This window comes from Hyaena hyaena, unplaced genomic scaffold, assembly GCF_003009895.1.
Source record: "Hyaena hyaena isolate Hyena2069 unplaced genomic scaffold, ASM300989v1 scaffold_524, whole genome shotgun sequence".
Classification (NCBI taxonomy): domain Eukaryota; kingdom Metazoa; phylum Chordata; class Mammalia; order Carnivora; family Hyaenidae; genus Hyaena; species Hyaena hyaena.
The window spans coordinates 828,172-852,077 of NW_024081155.1; the positions used below are offsets into that span (position 1 = coordinate 828,172).

The following is a 23,906-nucleotide window of genomic DNA, read 5'->3' on the forward strand; positions in this document are numbered from 1 at the left end:
TGGGATTTAGCCTTCTTCAGATATCTTTGACATGACGATTACGTGTTTTTAATTAGAAATACAAACCTGATTAGCAATTGTTTTTCAAGAGGACAAGCCACTGCACTTCTCTTATGATATTGGACTGGATTTTAACTAAAGCACAGGTTTTCATCTGATATTTAGTGACACATGGCTGTACCCCAAACAGATTGCAGGTGTGCTCAGATAAAACTTCTCTGTACTCTCAAGGACAGCTGGAGCCCATAGACCAATCAGTTCTTTTTGTTAATTGATGGGCAGTTGACACATACTATTATATTAATTTCATATGTACACCACAGTGATTCAACAATTATATGCATTACAAAATTCTCATCACAGTAAGTGCAGTTACCAAAGACTCCTGATCATAAGACTCTTTACCCCAGAATGCCCTACAAATATAATTTCCAAATGTCTTATGGAGTGAGAATGGTTGAGGGTAACTCTAGTCCAGCACTGCCTTATAGAACTTTCTGTAGAAATTGAAATGTTCCAGATTATCTGGACCAATAAGGTAAGTGCAAGACCCATGTGGTTACTGAACTCTTGAAGGGGGCTAGTATGACTGAGACGGGCGGTGACCATACTGGATAGTGAAGCTTGAGTTTAAACTCTAAACTATATAATCTATTAGGAACCAAAGATGACAAATAAGCACAGTTTAGCAGTTTATCAGGCTCAACAAATACTAATTTGAAGTGTTAGCAACTCATAGTGGGACCAGCAGGCACAAATGAATTAATGGAGCACTAACTTAAGCATACAAGCATCAGAGTAGACCTATCCTTTGATGTAGCTAACATAGTTGGATACTTGCTGGCTGACTCTGGCTGTGTTCTATTTCTCTCTTATCCTCTTTTTGTTTGATAATGTGGCAGACGACAGTGCTGTTGCCTGAAAGTGGCTTCAAAGTCACACCTGCAGGCCTTACCTTATTGAGTTCAGGGGAACTGTGGTATCTCCGTTGTTCTTTTAATGGGGCCTGAAGCAATCTAATAGTTTGCCTTTGGGTCCTACAGACCATGTTGTGTTTACCACCCACCTCTCCATCCAAAATGATGTGACAGTCATCGATGAGGCCAGTGCTTTGTATTTAGGAATGCTTCTAATTCCAGGTTAATCGATATGGAATCAGCTTTGCTTGCAGCCATTGTCTTTGAAACCTTGTTTCATCCAAGCAAGAACATTCTGGAATATGTAGATCTGTTAATCAAAATTCACAACCTAATTCCAGTTTACAACATGTAAAAGCAAGTTAGACAACCTTTTGTTTATTCATTAATTAATCCTGAGATGTGGTTAGTACCTGGCCTTCACCTCATGATTCCTGTATTTGCTAATTCTTTCAGAAAAAATGTTCTCAAGATGACTGATCCATTTTGTCCCACTGCCTCATTAACCTCTCTGCTTATATCAAGTCCAGCTCTTTATTCATGTTGTTCCCTCTTTTTGGAATGACGCATCATCCTTCCTTTCTGCTCAGGGATGTTTTGGCCTTGTTTCTGAAGGCATTTAAATCCCTAATACTGGTATTAATGCACACTGACATTTATGGAGCGCATTTTTGTGCAAGGCATAATACCAGCTACTCTTATGTTCATTGAAACTTCACAACAAGCCTTTAAAACTCTATTTTTTCCAAGAAATATATTTAATCTCCTTTATGGAGGAAGAAACTGAGTTTTAACCTTGTGAATCAGTTAACATAAAACAGTTATGTAATGAAGCAGAGTCATCATTTGAAACTGACTTCCTGACTCTAAAGCTTTTGATTTTTCTGTTCTAGATAAAGGAGACAAAGAGGTCTATTAAAGGAGTCTAATAAAGGAGGCTGCTAGCTATTAATCTTATACTCATTTGGCATATACTTTGTGGCTTTACACCTCGCTTGTTTGGCTCTTGATTTCCAAGTCTTGTTTTTATTCTTACTTCCTATCTTATGGCGCATCTTCATACCAACAAAATGATTTACTTGTCAAGTGTGTAAGAGAGAGCACGGTAGACAGAGAAAGTCTTGGTCCTTTCTGGGCAATCTGGTTTAGGTATACCTATTTTACCTATTACATGTCTCTCAATCTCAAATCTCTTCCGATTCATACCCTATCTCCTACATTCATCCCTTAACTTATAACTACAACATCACCCATAGCCAGGGCTATGTAGTTCACCTTACTGTTAAAAAGTGTTTTTAATTTGTGATTGAATTATTCATCATGTCTTTTCAACCAGAATGTAAATTACTTGTGTGTGGATATCTCGTTTTGTACTTATTTGGCCTTGCCCTATGGCACTAGCCCAAATGCTAGGCTAATCACTGGAAGTCCTTACATATTGCAGATTGAGTGATTTATTATCTTCAGCTGTATATTCTAAGTAGAAATGAAAACATTAAAAGTTACTCAGCATAGCTTGTGGTCATAAATTACTTAAAGGATGACATATTTTTCATAAAACTATACAAATAACCAGTACTTAGTATTTTTGAAAGGATATTAATAGTTATTTTCTGGTTTCATGTAGTCTATTTTCTAGGTGGGTAAGTTTTTTAAAATAAGTGAAGTTTATCTCATTGACCAAAAATGTATTTTTAATGAACAGTTTTTAATCCAAATCTTTAGGGAAAAGAAGCATACAATTACTGTCTTTTAAAATAGAATACATGAAATATAATCAAGTCTTTCCCTGACTAGTCATTCAAAGAATTTTGGGGGCATTCACTATGTTCTACCTGTTATGGAAAACACTAAAAACATTAGTGACATTAAGGTTAAATTTTTTTTTTCACAACCGTAATTCCTATTTTTAATGAGTTCACAGTCTCAAAGGAAAGTCAGATGTATAGAAGGCAACATTACATCCCAGCCTCTTCAAGGCTGGATAGATGTAAGGTGGTTGTATTTTGGGGCCCCATCAGAGATCAGGAAAAGCTTTACCTGTGAATTGATATCTTTGGTAGTTATGGAAGGTGAGTTAGGAAAAACTTATGTGGCATTCCAGAAGGATCAATGGAGGCACGTTCCAAAAGAATCTGAGAGAATGGTGAGCTAGGGAAAGGGCAGAATATTCAATGTCCTTCTTACAGAACAGCCTGAGGCTAGTTCTAGACTTAAAATGAGCATTAAGAAAAAAACACACTGGGGGGCACCTGGGTGGCTCAATTGGTTAAGCATCCATCTTCGGCTCAGGTCATGATCTCATGGTTTGTGAGTTCAAACACCACATGGGCTCCACACTGACAATGTAGAGCCTGGTTGGGATTCTCTGTCAACACCCCCTTTCTGCCCCTTCCACCCACCTCTAAAATAAGAAATAAAGTTAAAAAAAACTCTGCCTATTTATAAAAAAATAAAAGTAAATCAAATCAGATCATGTTGTTTCCCTGCTTGAATTAATCTGCTATCAGCTAAAAAACTGAAGGACACTCTTAGCTTGCTAAAGTGTAAGCAATGTAAGCAAGTCCAGACCAGATGAGCAAAACCACATATTTGACCTGTAGTTGACCACAGATACACCCGCAGTCTTTTCAGCTTGGGCCAGATCTTTTGAACCTCCCAGCTGTCTTATAGATTTATAAATAATAAATGGCCAGGGCACCTGGGTGGCTCAGTCAGTTAAGCATCCCACTTCAGCTTAGGTCATGATCTCACAGCTTGTGAGTTTGAGCCCTGCATCAGGCTCTGTGCTGATAGCTCAGAGCCTGGAGCACACTTTGGATTCTGTGTCTCCTTCTCTCTCTCTCTGTCCCTCCCCCACTTGTGTGTGTGCTCTCTCTCTCTCTCTCTTTCTCTCTCCTTAAAAATAAATAAGCATTCAAAAACATTTTTAAATAATAAATAGCCACTATTTTAAGCTACTAAGATTTAGGATAATTTGTAACTCAGTAATATTTAATCAATAGATTGTATTAGTGTTTTTCAATTTTTTCCCTAAAGTAAAATGCTTTTGCTATATTTATTAGAAAGAAAAAAATGTGAAGATGTAACAGAAACAAATTTTGCTGAGCAAAGAGAGCTGTGATATTGATTTGAGCTGGCAAAGATGCAATTCAATTTAATTTCATTTCTTGTTAGACACTTGGCTCGAAATTTATAAGTTATACTTCACTATATGGACATATGTAGATGTATGCACATATTCATGCTATATATAATGCTCAAACAATTTATGAAATTCTAAAGTTTTCATATCTATGACATTAAAAAACATTTTTCTTTTACACAATTTCAAGCATAACAGGCACAAAAATAAAGAGAATAAATAACAATACAAAATTCCATTCACCCATCACTCAGCTTCAGTGATTATCAACATTTGGTGTACAGTGTTGTTTGTAACAGGCTTTTCTTTTCTTTTGGGGATATGAGTGGTGTTCAATGCAACTAAGAACAAATTTGCAGCTTGTTCCTGCATTGCTGAAACAAAAATTCTTAAAATGACTAACCTCTGTTTCTTGCCAAGTAACTCTTGGCTATGCACCGATAGCAAAAGTAATATAACAGCATTCGCAGCATAATTAGATCTGAATAGCAAGTTTTATTTAAACAGTGCCTGATCTTATTGCTCATAGGCATGCTTTTCTTTCTTGTTTTGTGTTTTCGGTAGTAATCACGTTTTTAATGACTTGTGATAGACTTTTGTTTTATGAAACAATAGAAAACCGCCATAGGAACTTTTTAGTAAGCTTTTAGACATTGTTGAAGCTGCTTAAAATCCATTTAGGTAGGAGGTTATTATTTGTTAAATAATCGTTTTCATACAATGACTTCTGCACAAAAGATCATTCTCAACAGCGTTACTTGGATAATAACAAATAATATAAACAGGCAAACATGATGATGATGTAGTAAGTCACAGCTGCTCCATTTGTTGAATGAGAATTTAGGGTTCTGTTTTTCTCTCTACCCAGAATAGAGAAAATGAAGTGCTATTTCCTCATTCTGCCTTCCAGATATATTTGGGGGGAAGGATGGAAGTATGAAATGAAAGGAGGGAGGGAGAGGAGAAGGCAGAAAGAAAGAAGGAGGGAAAGGAAAATGGGAAGGAGAGAGGGTGAACAGCCAGAAGAGGAGAGGCACCTGGGTGGCTCAGTTGGTTAAGCATCGGGCTTACACTCAGGTCATGATCTCACAGTTTGTGAGATCAGCCCCGCATGAGGCTCTGTGCTGACAGCTCGGAGCCTGGAACCTGCTTCAGATTACGGAATCTCTGCCTGCCTCTCTTTAGCCCTTCCCCTGATCATGTTCTGTCTCTCTCTCTCAAAAATAAATAAACATTTAAGAAAAAGAAAATTGTTTTAGAAAATAGAAGAAGGAAGGGAGGGAGAGAGACTAAATCTTTATAGGTATACTTCTTTAAGCTCTGATACTGTCAAATATTACAAGCAGCCTTAATTCAACACATAATATTTTTCTTTTTATTGGAATTTCAGAGTTCCAACTGTGTATACAGAAGTTAGCTTAGATTCATAGACAATCCAAGGAACTGTGCTATCTAGTAGTGTAGTCTCATCATTGACATATGTCAAGCATGTTAAAGCAAGTGCAAAAGGTGAATGTATCAATATTTGACAAATCTACTCTTATTGTCTCATAAGAAGCTGACCACCAACAAAGCTACACTACACTACAAGAATACAGTGTAGAATTGTTCAATTCATGTTTATACATTTTCAGCAAAAATTTTACATTTTACAAGATTCGGGTTGTTATAAAAATGTCACTCTAAAGGACATTCCTAATATTATATACAATTATAATAAGAATTTTAAAACTTTAATTCTTATTCATAATCTTAAATTTCAATGGATACCATGCTTATTAACGTTTATTTTCTCTTTTGCAACAGTTTTAATGGGATTTTTAGAATGCTTACTTTTTTAAAAATTTTTAATGTTTTATTTATTTTTGAGAAAGAGATAGAGACAACGTGAGCAAGGGATGGTCAGAGAGAGAGGGAGATACAGAATCCAAAGACAGGCTCCAGGCTCTGAGCTGGCTGTCAGCACAGAGCCCGACGCAGGACTCAAACCCATGAACTGTGAGATCATGACCTGAGCCGAAGTTGGATGCTTAACCGACTGAGCCACCCAGACGCCCCGAATGCTTACTTTTTTTGGTCCACTATCAGAAGGAGATCCTCAACTTGTATGTCATCATCAAGTTCTATAACAAATAAAGGGTTTCTGCTTATGAGAGTCAATGACATGTAATCCTCCTTTCCTATCTTAGGAGAGCAGTGTTAGACTTATTCAGATTCTACACTAAAAGCTTCACTATAGTCCAAGACAGTTAAATCTTAATGAGGTCCATTAAATTCACACAGAACTTTTTATCTCTATTTCTAGACATTATCAAAATAATGTTTTCCTCCAGTCTGCTCTATATCATCAGAAACTCCACTGGAAACAAGGTTTCTAATAAAAACTACATTAAAAATCACAAATGTTGAAAGCTGTCTGCAAATGGAGAACAGGTGACGATTAAAATGAGACACTGTGGTTTCAAATCTTGGCTTCTGTCCTTACTGGCTGTTCATTTTGAGAGAAATTTCTAGATCCTTTCATTGTAGCAAATGGATGGCCAAATGAAATAATGTAACTGCACACTCCAAAATACAGTGTGTGTTAGTTTTATGTATACATACACTTATTTTCAATCTTATATTTATGTTCTTAAAGTCCTTAAATTTATGCTATGAGTTCCAGCTAACAGCAGGCCAACTTAATAGTTGGTGACTGAAATTAAGCAAAGGATGTGATGTTAATTTTTAATGATAAATTGAGATATTACATGGGATATTTTGTTTTTAATCCCTGAGTAGCTTCTTTGAACACTTATTGCCACTTACCAAAAAAGTTAGTTTTAGGCTCCTTCCTTGGGTAAATATGGCTTCAATGATTGTAAACAGCTTCCATATTAAATGAAATATAATAGTATTAGGAAGCTTTTGCTGTGAAATAATTCTGTAATATTTCAGCTAAATGTTTTATACTGCATTAGAGTTATTTCTGCAGTTTGCTGAAATGCCTCTGCTATTCTGCATTAAATGGTTTATTCTTTGTCTTTAGAGAAGGACCTCTTAATTTTTAGTTGTTTGGATAGGGGCAAAAGGCCTTGGCACTGGTCACTCGTTCTGTGAGGGTTTAGAAGGAGAAAGAGAAGGTTGTTCATTCTTTACATTGAGTCTTAATTAATTCTTCTCAGGTGGCCTCTCATCGCTCCCCTGCACCCTGTCATACCTGACCTTTTTCTGGGTACTGAGCCTACGCAGTTTCATACACCCTCATGGCTTGCTTCTTGGCTGTGGTTCACTCTACCATAGCCCAGACTTCGGTATCTTCCACTGTTTCATCAATCCCCATATATCCAATAGCTTGTCTACCAAAAAATTGAAATCTCTTGTCCAAATTGGGCTTAAAATATAGTTAATAAGATCACTTTTAATATATGGTTATTACATAGCACGGTTCCTCAACCTTAGCACTCTTGATATCTGGGATGGGATGATTCTCATGTGGATCTTTCCCGTACATTGTAGGAAGTTAAGCAGCCTCCTTTGTCGAATGGCACTCCTTCACACCAGTTGTGACAACCCCAGTTGAGAACCACTGTCGGAGAGCCATACCAGTGAGTAATTGTGCAAGATTCTGCATCGTGAAAAAAAAAGCCAAGAAATGCAAATATCGTCTGCATTCAAGTACAGTATAAATAAGCCAACCTAATATAATCTAGAAGGCCATTAAATTGCATTATACTATACTATGGAAATGTAATGTCTTACTGTGAGAGTCCAGGCCAAGCGGATAATTAAAAATTTTCTGACTTTCAGTAATAACGTGATGCCTTTTGTCTGCTCCACAATTTTCCTTTAATAAGCATTTCCAAATATCCTGGGATTTATAATTTTCATTTCTTCTAGACCTTTTATTCACTAATAGAAAAAGGAAAAATGATACGCTGTGATAATTTTGTTTACTTTCTCATTGCTAGGGAAGAGATGCTTCCCCTCACAGGACATGCAGTTTTTTGGAAAGCACTGTTGTCCCTGAAAGCTAATTGGTGACTTAATTTTTTCCTTGCCTGTCAACAGAAGTCAAAAGAGTAGCTGGCATGCGCACCTCCTTGATTATAGCTATTACATCAATCAGCATCCTTCTCCTAGTGTGCATCATAATTCCTGTAGATAATTATGTATTGTTTCAGTTTTCTCACCATTGTTTTCTGCTTTAGCTTCGACTACACACAAATTTATTTAAAATGGTTGGAATCAGTCATGCAATCAGTGAGAATTCATCCACACAGCATTTATGCAAAATCTACTGCAGCAATTGTTTTGAAAATAATACTTATTTTTTAATTTATTTATTTAAATTCAAGTTAGTCAACATACTATGTAGTATTGGTTTCAGTAGTAAAACCCAGTGATTCATATCTTACTTACAACACCCAGTGCTCATCCCAACAAGTGCCCTCCTTAATGCCCGTCACCCATTTAGCCCATCCCCCCACCTACCTCTTTCTTCCAGCAACTCTCAGTTTGTTCTCTGTATTTAAGAGTCTCTCTTATGTTTTGCCTCCCTCTCATTTTATCTTATTTTTCCTTCCCTTCCTCCATGTGCATTTGTTTTGTTTCTTAAATTCTACCTATGAGTGAAATCATATGATTTTTGTCTTTCTCTGACTGACTTATTTCACTTACCATAATATACTCTAGTTCCATCACATTATTACAAATGCAAAGATTTCATTCTTTTTGATCGCCGAGTGATATTCCATTTTACCACCTCTTCTGAATCCATTCATCAGTTGATGGACATTTGGACTCTTTCCATAATTGAGCTATTGATGATAATACTGCTAGAAACATTGGGATGCATGTGCCCCCTTCGAGTCAGCATTTTTATATCCTTTGGATAAATACCTAGTAGTGTAATTGCTGGGTCATAGGGTAGTTCTAAACCACCTTTATTTATTCTGTCTACCCATCCTCTCTTTTGTTTGCCCTCCATATTTTTCTCAGCTCATTTGGTCAGAATGAGGGTGCAGTGAGTAGCTGAGTGAGCTCTGAGATCAGCAGGAGTATGAATTTGAAAAGCAGGGAGGCACACACTAGAAGCAGAGGCTCAAGGGATCATTGCACAAGGTGGCAAATTAATGGGGAACCTCAGCCCTAACATTAGCTCCATGTTAATTAACTTTTTCTGTGATATTCTTGACTGATTCTATTTTAAAAACAATTATTTAATGAATATAATCTCTTCATTATTTATGTTACCTGGGAGATTTATCAAGAGATTGGAAAGTGATTAAATATAAATTCTGTCACTCCTATGTTAGAACAGTACTTCATAATAGATATTTTTTAAATAAGAAAAAATAAATTAAACATGATGATATTAAATTTGCCAATTGAACATGTTCCACACATCATTGCCCCAAGGGAGAACAGGAGAACTGTTCTTTTTTAAAACTTTTTAAATATTTGTTTATTCTTGAGGGTGAGAGAGACAGAGCATGAGCAGGGAAGGGGCATAGAGAAAGGGAGATACAGAATTGGAAGAAGGCTCTAGGCTCTGAGCTGTCAGCACAGAGCCCAATGCAGGGCTCAAACCCATAAACTCTAAGACCATGACCTGATCCAAAGTCAGACAATCAACCAAATGAGCCACCTAGGTGCCTCTGGAGAACTGTTCTTAATATCTTGGCTAAGCATGGCTCTGATTCTGTTAGTCAAAACTAAATTTGGGGGTATACATTTTTTACATTATGCATGATGTTAAAGCAAAAGATAGTAGAGATTAGCCAGAGTTTATCTCATAATAAATTAATATGGAATTTGCCTGAAATATGAAACTTTTTTAGCCCATTTTCTCAGTCTTATAGAGGGCCAGAAGGAGAAGATGAGTTGTCAGTCAGTGGCTTAATTTTTCAAAATATAAATCAATGATCAATAGTAAAATTTTCTAGCCTCCTTGGATAAAGGGAGGTGACTGAGTTGATTTATAAAAAACTTGTTTCTTGATTCCTATTACCCCTGTAAAACTGCCCCCCATATCATTAAATGACATTGCCATTCATGTATTTGCTCAAGCCCATAAGTGGAGATCCCTGGATTTTCATTTATATTCCATATTGAGTCCATCAGTAAACTTGGTAAGTTCTACCTACGAAATAGAGACTTAAAGGAAAAAACCCTACCATTTCTACCATCAACGCCAGTGTCCTTTCACCTCTTTGTGGATTACTTCAGTGCCATTCTTACTGGCTTTTCTGCCTCCACTCTGCCTTACTGTCTTCACACTACTCCATTCTCCCGGACTTGAACACCAAAGTGCCATGGTGATACTTCTGGCATATAAATGCTTCCAGGGGCTCTCTCTGAAATTCTCCACGGCATTCTCACTATGTTTAGACTAAAACCCAAGTCTTTTCCACATTCTACAAAGCCCTGTATGGCCCATGGCTGTCTCTGAATTCATTGCCACACTTTCCATATCTCCAGGTGGCTGTAATGACGTGCCCTACCCCTTAAACATGCTCGGCGCACTCCCATCTCAGGGCCTTTGCACTAGATTTTGCCTCTGCCTGCCATAATCTTCCTCTCGGTATGCACATGGCTGATTTCCTCCCTTCACACAAATCTGCTTCAAATGATCTTCAGAGCATACTTGACTGGCATTCTTCTCTAAAATAGCAATACAGTAGTCTTGTTTCTCCTCAGCTGCTTTATTTTTTTATAATACTTGCAACTGCCTGCTATTATAGTATGCATTTTATTCATTTACATGTATATTTTCCATCTCCCTCTCCGGAATGCAAGCTCCATGAAAGCAAGGAAATTTGTTTGCCTGCTTCACTGTTATACCCTTCAGTAACTAGAAAAGTGTCTAGGCAAACAGGAGATATTTTTAAAACATTTGTTGAATGAATGATTGAACATATTTGCTCCATTTGCATTATAGGGAACATTGATCGTACCATATGAATAAAATATTAAGTATCAAAGCTAGTCAAATGAATTTCTTGATTTTCCTGAATACATGCATTTTGATAGATATATTAAGAGTTACACCCTTGAAAGTATTTGCTATATCACTTTGACATGACTCTTAGATCAAGGTTATCTGGTACGTGGTATTAGCTTGTTCATAAACTGCTCTCCCTGCAGTTTTCTGCTCGGTTGCTTTGCTACTCCTCTCTTTGAGGCTTCCAAGCTCTCTGTGACTCTGTTGTGAGCCACCATAATCGTTTGCAACAGAAAGGAGAAATTTTGCCAATCCTAGTGCATTAGAAATAAGTGAAAAAGAGAGCACCCTTTTGCCCCCAAATGGCTTTACCTACTGTATGTTAATGTTTTCTCCTGTCCATTCATTTTTGTCTCACAAGGACCATGGAATTATGTCTACTTGCTGTAACCCTCGCAGGCTCTATGCTCCACTGTTAGAAACTAATGTTAAGACATTCTAGGCCAAAGAAAGCACAACTAAAACCCCATTCTGCATCTTTGAAGCCCTGTGGTTAGTCCACATTACCTTGACTTGCTAGAAAAATAGGCAATCAATGGTCAACTCTTTTAAGTTAAAAAAAAAAATACATGCAGGCAACAAAACAAACAAAAACCATTATAAAATGGGGCATGTTGGTGGGATTGCCACAAAGCATGTTGTATCATCAGCTGTATAAATCCATGAATATTATTTTCTAACCAGATTCAGTTGGTAGATTTAAATGGAGTCAAAAAGAAGTTCTCTCTGAGTATAGCACTAAGCACAGTGCATCATATATATGCTCTCATCTCACACATTCTTAAATATGATTCTGTGTCTCATTGATCTCTTTCTTTCTAATATTGTCTTACTATTGAAAAGTACTTCATAAATGCTCTTGAAGTTGATTTATAGAGTTAGACTATAATTATTTACCTGGTTGTAAGCTCTGTGAGGGCTAAAAGCTGTGTTTTGTTTACCTTCTAGCTTTTTGCAATCTTAGTACATTACTTGCATATTTAAAAGTCTTCAAAATGGTTTTGTTGAATTGTGATTTTGAAGGTAGGTTGGTTCTCCTGTTACAAAAAACTAATGTAGGAAATATTAACGGTGCTTAAATTCAGGATCTAAATGCCTTTTTAACTAAGCATCCAGTTCATTGTTTTACAAACAATAATATTTTTCTTATCAGGCTTTAGAGAATGGCAAGTGCTAGTGTCCTAACATTTGATGGGTATTATTAGAGTAGATTTATTTTCAATCTACTATAGTCAGGCACTTGGGACGCCTGGATGCCTCAGTCGGTTAAGTGTCTGATTCTTGGTTTCAGCTCAGGTCATGATCTCATGGTCTGTGAGTTCAAGCCCCACGTCGGGCTCTGCACTCACAGTGCAGAGCCTGCATAGGATTCTCTCCCCTCTCTTTGTTCCTACCCAACTCATGCTTTCTCTCTATCAAAATAAATAAAGTTTAAAAAAATATATAGTCAGGCACTTAATCTGTTATCTTATTTAATCTTCACACCAAGCCATAAAGGAAAATTATTTATGTCACATTCTTTACATAAGGAGACTGACACTCAGAGAATTTAAATAACTTCTCCAACTTTCTAAATCAACAAGGCAGAGTCAGGAATTATTAGACCCATATCTTCCTGAAAGCTAAGTACATTTTCTTTCTTACTCTACCATAATGCTTCTAAGAAACAAAGCATTGAAGGCACCAATTAAAATGCACTTTGAAAATTATCTATGAATTTGAAAATTTTTGTGGTAGGATGATTATAAGTATCCAAAGCATTGAGTATGTTCAGTTGTATTTGAGGAACTAAAATTAAATTTGAGCTGAGTGATTGAGCAACAGACAAAGGTATGCTCATCTTAAATATCTTAACATTTCTCAGGACACCTGGGTGGCTCAATCAGTTGAACATCTGACTCTTGATTATGACTTAGGTCATGATCTCATAGTTCATGGGATGGAGCACAGAACATGCTTGAGATTCTCTCTCTCCCTCTGTCTCTGACCCTCCCGCACTCCTACAAGCTCTCTCTCTCTCTAAAATAAAATTTTTATAATATCGTAACTTTTCTTTCCTGTAAGGACATTAGAAAAATTCAAGAATACTGGCCACATGACCGTGGTCTGTTTTTACTTTTCTTTTTGGAAGTTGGGATCCTATTTTTCACTGTTTGATAACCCAAATATAATGGATTGGGAAAAAAGGGAGACACTGCATCCCTTTATGATCAGTTAGGGAAACTTAACATAGATAAACAATCAATTCTAGGCACAATTTCGTATATACTCACTTCTAGATTCTTCTCTCTAACTGGCAGCAAAGCAAATGTCCTTAAAGTTCCCTTCTACTCTGCAGAACAGTTTTATCAATTGGGACGTCTTAGTAACTGGGACAGACCTGTAAGAGAGGTTTGGTATTATTTTAAATAACTATATCAGCTTTATTTTTCTCCATTGATAAGGTATTCTGAGGAATAAAATGAGGGTTTGAAAATACTTCTGGTGGTGAATACATAGAAATATTTTAATGCATAGTTAGCAGAAAAACTTTTCTACTGTAAGGTTGTGAGGTTTATTTTAGGTAGGTAAAATATGATTACAATTTAAAATCAACTTGTGCTTCATGTCACTACTCTCAGACTTTATTTAGTTTTTTCAATGATATCAGGTTAGTGAGTATGTTGTTGCATCTTTGTGTGTCTGTTTGGGGGCGGAGTGGGGCATGGACATGTGGAAAAAGAGAAAAAAAGAGAATGTCTTGAAAGGCAAGATGTTTTCTTGACAATAAAATGTCAGTTGGTCTAGTCATGGTCTGATGCTAATTAGTTTGGGTTTTGTTTTTTTTTTTTTATTGTGAGTAGTTTAAATTTCCTTCTGGTCCCATCTTTGCCCATGAAGAAAATAAAGAAGGCTTTGTGTTTGTGTGTGTTCGTTTTGTTTGGATATCGACGTTCCTGCATTTGTTTGTGAGTTCTGTCTTCTGTCCATTCGATTCAACGAATATTCACCGTGAAGTGTCAAAAGCACTTTTCCAAGTAATGGGTATCCAGGTAATGGATAATTCAGCATATGTCCTTTATTGGTGGCAGCAAAATTGGCCACTCTCAAATGACTGCTGAGCTGAGCTACATCTTCGCTTTAACGGCAATTTCTTTTCACAGTCATTTTGCCATTGTGTCAGACCTATAGTTCAGCTTTTGTACTATCTGGTAGTTTCCATTCACTTTTAGCAAAGATAGGTGAATCATACAAGAAGCATACGTAACTGATAAATAAACTGTCATAGCATTATATCAAAACATGACACACCAGGCTGTACAGTAAGAGTGTTCTGTTCTGAGTCAAGTTTACTTAGCTGTACGTTTTTGCTCTCTTAACAGATTGATCACACCTTGAGGGAAGACCTGCACAGAGCCATAGCACTTGTTTGACAGAATATTTGAGGAGCAAGTCACAAAGAACTGGGAGGCAGAGATCTAGCAAGGACTCTAGCTTCCATTTGTTCTGTTACCTTTGGCAAGCCAGTTGTTCTTGTCATACCCCAGTTCCTGCATCTCTAAAACAAGGGAGCTGAATCAGCCCAGAGTTTTAATTACTTTAAACTTCTGATTATTGTAAAATACAGGGCTGAAACAAGAAATATCCCCAAGCCCCAGTTACAATGCCTAGCACATTATAGTGTCCATATGCATCAGTTGAATTGAATTGATTTTTTGTGGGGTTGGGGTAAAAACCTTAGGTGAAATACTGGTGTATAAGATGAGTAAAAGCAAAACTACTTTTGTGGGAAAGGGGTGGGTGGTACAGCAAGTCAAGCCACACAGAACCCCCTTTATCTCAATCTTCACTTGCCATGCCTAGAGGGGCACTATGGAAATCTCAAGGTGTTATACCCAGATCGCAGTATCCTCACCGACCAGAGACCACCAGGGAGACAGAGGCAGCATGCAAAGGCAAAGGGCTTTATTACGGGCTTAAGCTCAGGCTCACAGACTTCACCAGCGCATGGGTCCGTGCTGAGAGCCCTGAACAAGGGCAGAGTAGGGTTTTTATGGGGTTTGAGACGGAGGAGTTACAGAAGTTGTGACATGGGAACAGTGATCCAGTCATAATTATTCAACATCATTGACAGCAGGTTTGACCATACACATTGTCTAGAGTATTCGTTACTTTTGGCGGGATCCAATTACAACATTTAGAGTACCTTTAAATTCAACCAATCACAGAGCGAGCCTAGGGTCTTGTTTGGCGACTAACAGGTTAACTTTAACATTAGGTAACAGGGTCCTATCTATAGTTTCTATCTCCAGGCCTCTCCCTTAACAATGTGGAGGGTGGTCGATGGCTTTTCGTGATTGGGTGTTGCAAGGGTGGTTACTCCTGCCTTGGGCAATATGTAACTGCCTGATAGTTTCCGGGAAGCTGAAACTCAGGCCTTCTAGTTTAGAGGGGAAACTTAAAGCCTGTCATGGAGTCAGTTTGGTTGAGACGTTTAGACTTGTGGCCTTACAAAGGCTTTAGGGAACCCAATTTAAAACTCAAAGGATTTAATAAGCATACAATTTTCTCTGGCTGCAACATTCTTTGATTTCTCTGGTAACTTGGAGTCACCGCATTGAGAGTAATATGCAAGGTCTTAAAGATGTTACATTATGCCGGGGTAGGTGGTGGGTTGAGGTGGAGGACCACAAAGCCACTTCATATTTCTGAAATAATGTGCTGCATTTTGATTTTATTATCTTTCTCTACAGTTTTTTTCCTCTTACTGAAAATTAGTGTGGGATGTGTTTGAACAGAGAACATTTCTCTCAGCCAGCTTTCTGTGACAAACTGTTGGGTTGTCTACTTGTAACTAGATAATAACAAAATTTTATAAATTGAGTTAACTTACTGAATAAACCAGTTATTTTGATACCATAGTTGCTTCTGCAGTTCACTGAAATCATCTGATAACCCCGAGCCTAAGAAATGTGGCTTTTTGACCTATTAATGGTGAACAATTTTGCCAACATTTAGTGAATAACCTACTTATTTAGCTGATAGGGAAATAAAAATTGGTTAATTTCACTTTAGGCAAGAAAGAATGGTAGCGTTCATCAGAGATGTCAAATCTTTGAGATGAATTTCAGAGTGATTTAACTCATCCCATTACCCCAACTTTCCTTTCCCCTTCATTCCCATTCCTGAGTTACATGCTAAGGAAGATCAATGAATAATGCATTCAATTAGTTGCAAATGAAAGGTATTGATCCTATGTGAGTGTGGTCTCCCAAACCAGGACTCTTAAAACATCCCTGTTTTACTGCATCGAGGTTTATGATTCATTTGCACTGACTGTGTTTTCTGTTAAGGAGAGGAAGGTGAGCTGCTGAAGCAGATTGAATTCTTTTTTTTTTTTTTTTTAAATATTTATTTATTTCTAGGAGACAGAGAGAGAGACAGCGTGAGCAGGGGAGGGTCAGAGAGAGAGGGAGTCACAGACCGAAATAGGCTCCAGGCTCTGAGCTGGCAGTCAGCACAGAGCCTGACGCGGGGCTCGAACCCACGAACCGTGAGATCATGACCTAAGCGAAAGTCGGACGCTTAACCAACTAAGCCACCCCGACACCCCTTGAATTCTTGAATCCTCTGGTGATGAGGACAGGTAGCCAACTCCAGGCACTGCTGTCTAGATCAGCCTTCCAGTTATCACCCAAACTGGCGTGTTCTCCTGGCAAGGAAGGAATAAAGCCCTCGAAGTGAAAACATTTAGTTCAGTAACCCTTAATTGATCATTTCTGTACTTGTTACAGAGTGGAAGTTGCAGTGACAGGTTTCAAGGGACCTGGAAGATTCACTAAGAGAGGGTAGGGAGGGAAGCTTAATGAAGGAGAACTGCCTATTTGTCTAAATTCCAGAGAGTCTAGTTTAGCTAGAAATGAAGTCTGCAATGGGCAAACCTATGTTCAAGATGCTTAATAGTAAACTCATAGGTCTGTAGGCTGATAATTGATAAATCGATGAGAGTGCAGAGCAGAAATGTGTGGAAGCTGAAAAATTATGAGACTATGTCATGCAAATTAGCAATAAATACTGTGAAGCGTAATGGATAGTAGTAATAAAGGGTTTTGAGTAAATGGAAGGTATTGTTTCAAATATCATCTTGGTGAATGTTTATGTGCATGTTTGAGTGGGCAGCGTGTGCTTGTACTAATTGAATGCCACATTGTCATCTCATTTAGAGACTGTGTGTGTACGAAATACTTAATCTAATTCTTAAGTTATGGGTATGACGCGATGTGATCCAGGGCATAAAAACTAGGAAAGGCAATAAGAAGCATAAGACATTATGCCTCCCAAATCGTTGAAATGTACAATACAGATATCATGTGTAGCTTTAACTAACACAGGGGAAAATATAGGGTACCCTTTAAAATGGAAAACAAGGTACACATTGAAAATATTTGATAAAGCACAGTCTTCTGTTCTTAAAGACTGGCCAGTCATGATTCCTACTTCAACAGTCATGTGACTGTCAATTTGGATGTGCTATATTTGACTTGTGTACGATCTAATAGCTTTTCAGCTCGCCTCAAGGTACTACCTGCAGTATGTAAGTCATTACCTGGTAGAATGCTTTGACACGCTACTCTGAGAATGAAAAATATTTGGTAAAAGAAATTGTGTTCTGTCATTCAGCTCATGCAGCATAACTATAAGTCTGTATTGTTATTATTGTTTTTCAGCCCCTCTGACTGATAAGCCACCCAAGCTTTTGTATCCGGTGGAAAGTAAACTGACAATTCAGGAGACTCAGCTGGGTGAGTAATTCCTTAATTCCAGTTAATACACTTTTCTCAAAACAGTCTGACAGTTAATAAGCCTAGATTGTAACCTGATGTAATACTCTAAGCTAAACCTATGTGTATTTAAAGAGAGCAAAATTAGAAAATACCAGCAAACATGGCCCATTCCATCCCCTACAGTGCATGCATTAGGACCAAGCTGGACATATGGATATAAGAACTCATGTGTTTTTTAGATGGTTGTTAGGAAATGAGATAGGCTGAAGGTTTTACTGGTAGCCTTATTTCCTGGTCTTTTAAGGCTTGAATTGGTTTTACAATGGACACTATAGAACTCTTTCACTTATAATGTACCATTAATACATTAAACGACAATTTTTGAAAATGGGGGAGAAAGGTACAGATTGATTAAGATAAATGTCACTATTACAGTTGACAATCATTTTTATCTAATCAATGTAAAGGACATTATGCTTCTTAAGTTATGGATAATTTTTAATAAAATGTGAGCAGGTAGCTTTTGGTTAAAAGACTAATAGGTTTAAGACATAAAAACATGGACAGAATTGCTTTGATAAATATCCAGTTATCAATAAATCAGAATCTGACATGATTATCTTAGAGTTCAGTCTAGAATTTCTAGTGATTTATCTATGTTGGGTATAATTTTGAGTGTATATATTCATGTTTGTTAAGGAATTTTTCCTACACTAACCACTTGACAGTAGAAATGCTTTACCCTGTAAACTAAAAAGGTGTCAATAGCCCATCCCTTAATTTATTAATGTTATTGTTTTTGGAGTGAGAATTTATATTAAAATTGTAAGTCATCTTTAAAATGAAAATTACAGAGGCGCCTGGGTGGCTTAGTCGGTTAAGCGTACGTCTTTCGCTTAGGTCATGATCTCGCGGTTCGTGGGTTCGAGCCCCGCGTCGGGCTCTGTGCTGACTGCCAGCTCAGAGCCTGGAGCCTGTTTCAGTCTGTGACTCCCTCTCTCTCTGACCCTCCCCTGCTCACGCTGTCTCTCTCTCTCTCTCCTAGAAATAAATAAATTAAAAAAACATTAAAAATATAATAAAAATAAAATGAAAATTACAGATGAATCTTTACTAATAGCATATTCATAGCTATTGTGCAAAAAGATATGATGGTTTTAGAACCTATAAAATGATTATAGTCAACAGATTTCTAACATTGGAAATATTTACTAACTTAATGCATGAGAATGTATGTAGGATTTATACAAGTCAGGGTATCAATATGCTGCTTTGATGGTAAAGTGATGCCATATATATGCAAGTAGTATTCTGTCATTATCTTGAGATAAGAAGATTATAAGCATCATTAAGGCAACGTTTATGAAACAAATAGATATATTAAAATTACATCATGCTCTTTACTCATGTTATGATATATTGACGCGTATTAGATTTTATTGCTACTTTCTGAGGAAATTTTGAAATATAGATTCTCCTGAGTGGCCACACCCATACAGACCTTTCAATAACTCCAAGGAATGTGTATTTCTAAGGAGTTATACAAAACTGTATGTATCTTGGGAAATAAGAATCGGTTTATGGTACGAGTTATCATGAATGAACATAGTGAAAATGAAATTAATTGTGTCCCTTTACTTGACAACATAATTAAAAGAATTCCATGATTAATGGTGGCCCATTGGGTTTCCTTATATTATCTAGTGTTCTCTGCCTCCTACTAACGTGTTCTACAAAATGGAGTCATTTGTAAAACTTTCTTTTTTAAACAAAATACTTTTTCTTGAACAAAAATTATAGAGACTAATCACACCGATGTGAAAGTATGAAAATTTCTAATGCAAATTGGAAGTTTCCACTGTATATTCATTTGAAGAAAGATTGGCATGTGTGTTAGTAAAATGCTCTGAGAAGTACTGTAACACCTTTATTACCACCAACAAAGGTGGTAATTTTTCTTTTTAATAAAGAAAAAAGAAATTATATCACTCCAAATGCAAATTCAGTGAGGGAGATGGCAGCAATGACCCAGCTATGCTCATTGACCAACATATGCAGAAATTCTTCAAGATAGTGCTAAGACTTATAGCCAGGTATGGTCACATATGGAGTCACAAATACCAGAAAGAAGAGAGCAGCTATGAAAAATTCCTCTAGAGCCACTCACCAGCCTTTACCAGCCTTCAAAATTATGCAAGGGAGAAACATCAAAAGGATATTCCTTTAAAATCCAAGGAACTAGAAACATCAACTTGGGATTTGAATTATTTTACACAACTTTTGTTTCATTTTATTTTCTGATTCCAATTCTCGATGTGTAGGATAAATTATTTACTAGTTATAGAAATTTAACCTTAGTCCTTGAATTTTGGAAGCAACAGTTGATTTGAAAAAACTACCTTGTAGTGTTGTTCCTGCAGTAGTATTGGAGTAGGTGAACAGTTGATCACAAAGGGTAAGTGGAAATAGGAAATAATCTTAAGGACCAAACAAAAAGACTCCAGATGTCTAAAATATATTCATTTTCTACAGTATGTACTTAGATTTTTCACCTCCTGAGGATTGAGTTTTTGCCTTTCCAGATTTGAAAAATCTGTCAATTTCAATAGGATCAAATATGTTATAGCCTAAGAAAGGGGGACGGAATGAAGTTTCATGGGGTGGGACTAAGGAGGATGGCCAGGAGCTCAAGAGTCTGACTCAACCTTGGCCTAAATTGAGGTTTGACCTCAGAGGATAAGAAAACTACCATATGCTATGAACTACATTATAAGAACAAGCATCAGTGACTACCCAAACCTGAGTTGGTAGATGTCTGGTGACCTAACTTGAACGTCCTGGCAAAATTATACACACATCTGTCTGACCTTGGTAACTCTAAACCCATCAGTTCTCCAGTTTGTCTGTAAATATATAAAACTTATTAATAATGTCATAGATTAAATCATTAAATGCATGGATTTGTTTTCATCACCATGTTCTCCTTCCTCTGCCATTTGTTGGCTATGCGTGCCTTTCCCTTTCCATGTCCCTTGTGGCTTCTTTTTCCTCCCAATTCTTTCACCTTCTCAAAACTGGAAAGATTCTGATAGTAATTATTTAAACTGTTCCAGTGTAGAAAGTAAAAGGCACAAAGAAACAAAGTACTGAGGACAAAATATATAATAGTAACTCAATTCATATAAAATATGTAAATTGGTGGGTTTGAATTTTAATCACTTTTAATGTGGTTACGGACTAGCATTTCAATTTAAAGTGGCATCAGTGGGTTACTTCACAATGTGAGAAAAGAACTTTGTCCTTTTTAAATAACTTTAAGACATCAGCAAATGTCTGGACAGCACTCTCTTGGGTAAAATCCCAGAAATCATGCTGTACGATTCTAAAGGTCAGTCCAGGAGGTGAGCTTGACTTAGTCCTTTCAGGCTGCAGTAGTCAAGGGAATCAAAAGACAGATGCCGTAATCTTGCTAAGCTTGAGCCCTGAGGAAGTCAGTCAGAGATGTGGTCTTCTTGTTATAGCCAGCAACCCATTTTCAGAACCTTCCAGAACAGAGAATGTTATATTCATCATTACCAGAATTTCAAAGGATAGATAGAAATCCAGTGTACCACTGACCTACTGAGACACATTACACTTTACAATGTAGAATTAACTGAAAATTATCTTTAATTACTCATCTAGATATGAGTATCACTTAATTTTAATTTTGATTTTTGCTTAAAAAATAATTGTACAGGTAAAAGGTAGAAATTTTGGAGAAATACACGAAGGAATCTTGTTTCTTTGGATCTTTTTTTATTCCAGGTTTTATTTAAATTCACGTTAGTTAACATATAGCATAGTGTTGGTTTCAGGAGTAGAATTTAGTGATTCATCATTTATACATAATACCCAGTGCTCATCCCAACAAATGCCCTCCTTAATTAATGCCCGTCACCCACTTAGCCCATCTCCCCACCATGCATTGCCTCCCGCAACCCTTAGTTTGTTCTCTATAGTTAAGTCTCTTATGGTTCTATTAAATGTTCTTAGAAAATGGCTACATGATATCCATGTGAAGCTCCTATAATTTCATATGTATTACTGGAAATTTGGATTTTTCCAAATTTCATCATCATAAATAATGATGCGGTAATCTTTACGTATACATTTTCCCTTAACTTTATAATTATTTCAACAGGCCAGATTCCTTTAATTGAAAAGTAATAGGTAAAAGTAACTAATGTCATTAAAGTTTCTTGCTATGTTTTCAGAATTCTTACCACAGAAGTTGTATAAACTCTCACCAGAAGTATGTAATGGCTATAATAAATTTAAAAATATTTTAAATTCAACTTGTTTAAATTAAAAAAAAAAAATTCACCCACTTCTCCCACTCTCCAGCCCCCTGCCTCTTGCAATCACTAATCTGTTCTCTGAATCTATGAACTTGTTTTTTGTTTCATTTTCGGGTTTTTTTTAGAATCCAAAAGTAAGAAAGACCATACAGTATTTGTTTTTCTCTGACTTATTTTACTTAGCTTAGTACCCTCAAGGTCCATCCAGACTGTCACAGATTGCAACATTTCAATCTTTTTAATGGCTGAGTAGTATTACATTCAGTATTTATACCACATCTTCTTTATCCATTCATCCACTGATGGACACTGGGTTGTTTCCATATCTTGACTATTGAAAACAATGTTCTAATGAACTTGAGGATATATATATCCTGGATAAATATCCAGAAGTGGAATTGCTGGATCATATGGTAGTTCTATTTTTAATTTTTTAGGAACCTCCAGACTATTTTCCATAGTGGTTGCACAAATTTACATGCCCGCCAACATGCCCAAGGTTTCCTTTTTTCAACATCTTCGTCAACATTTATTATGTTGTTGTTATTGTTGTTGTTTTTTTATAATAGCCACTCTGACAGGTGCAAGGTGATATCTCAGTGTCATTTTGTTTGCATTTCCCTGATAATTAATAACGTGGAGCATCTTTTTATGTTCCTGTTGGCCGTTTGTATGCCTTCTTTGAAAAATGTCTATTCAGATCCTCTGACAGCTTTTCAAATCAGTTTGGGGGTGTTTTTATTGTTGGTATTATTAAGTTGTCTGCATTCTTTGTATAATCTGAATGTTAGCTCCTCAGACACATTATTTATCTTTATTTTCTCTGATTCATTAGATTGCCTTTTTATTTTATTGATGGCTTCCTTTGTCATGCAGAAGCTTTTCAGTTTGATGTAACCCCACTTGTATATTTTTCCCTTTGTTTCTATTGCTTTTGGGGTCAGATCCAAAAATTCCATGCCAAAACCAATATCAAGGAGCTATGGCCTTTGTTTTCCTTTATAAGTTTTATGGTTTCAAGTCTTACATTCAAGTTGGTGATCCATTTTGAGTTTATGTTTGTGTATGGTGTAAGATAGAAATCCAGTTTTATTCTTCAGCTTGTGGCTGTCCAGTTTTCCCAGTGCCATTTATTAAAGAGATTGTGTTTTTTCCATTGTATATTCTTGGCTACCTTTTCATAAATTAGTAGACTATATATGTGTGGGGTTATTTCAGGGCTCTCTATTCTTTTCCACTGATCTATGTGTCCGATTTTATGCCAATACATACTTTTTAGTTACTATAACTTTGTAACATAGTTTGAAGTCAGGCATAATGCCTCCAGCTTTGTTCTTCTTTATCATACTGGCATTGGTTATTTGTAGTCTTTTGTGGTTCCATACAAATTTTAGGATTGTTCTATTTTTGTGAAAAATTCCATTGGAATTTTTATAGGGATTACATTAAATCTATATATTGCTTTGGGAAGTTTGGAGATTTTAACAATATTAATTCTTCCAATCCATGAACACAGAATATCTTATTATCTATTTATTTATTTTTGTCTTCAATTTATTTCATTAATGTCTTACATTTTTTCAGTATACAGGTCTTTCACCCACTTGGTTAAACTTATTCCTAGGTATTTTATTCTTTTTGATGCAATTGTAAGTGGAATTGTTTTCTTAATTTCTCTTTTGGATATTTAATTATTAGTGTTTAGAAATGCAACAATTTTTGTGTGTCAATTTTGTATCCTACAACTTTACTCAA

At 36.5% G+C, this 23,906-nt stretch overlaps 1 protein-coding gene across 1 annotated transcript in view; it reads left to right on the forward strand.

Annotated features, from left to right (window-relative positions):
• The window catches only part of IL1RAPL1 (interleukin 1 receptor accessory protein like 1), a 656,727-nt gene that overhangs the window by 326,876 nt on the left and 305,945 nt on the right, over nt 1-23,906 (forward strand). Inside the window, exon 6 of the mRNA XM_039255353.1 lies at nt 17,755-17,829. Coding sequence (XP_039111284.1) covers nt 17,755-17,829 — 75 coding nt within the window. The remainder of the gene's footprint in view (nt 1-17,754; nt 17,830-23,906) is intronic.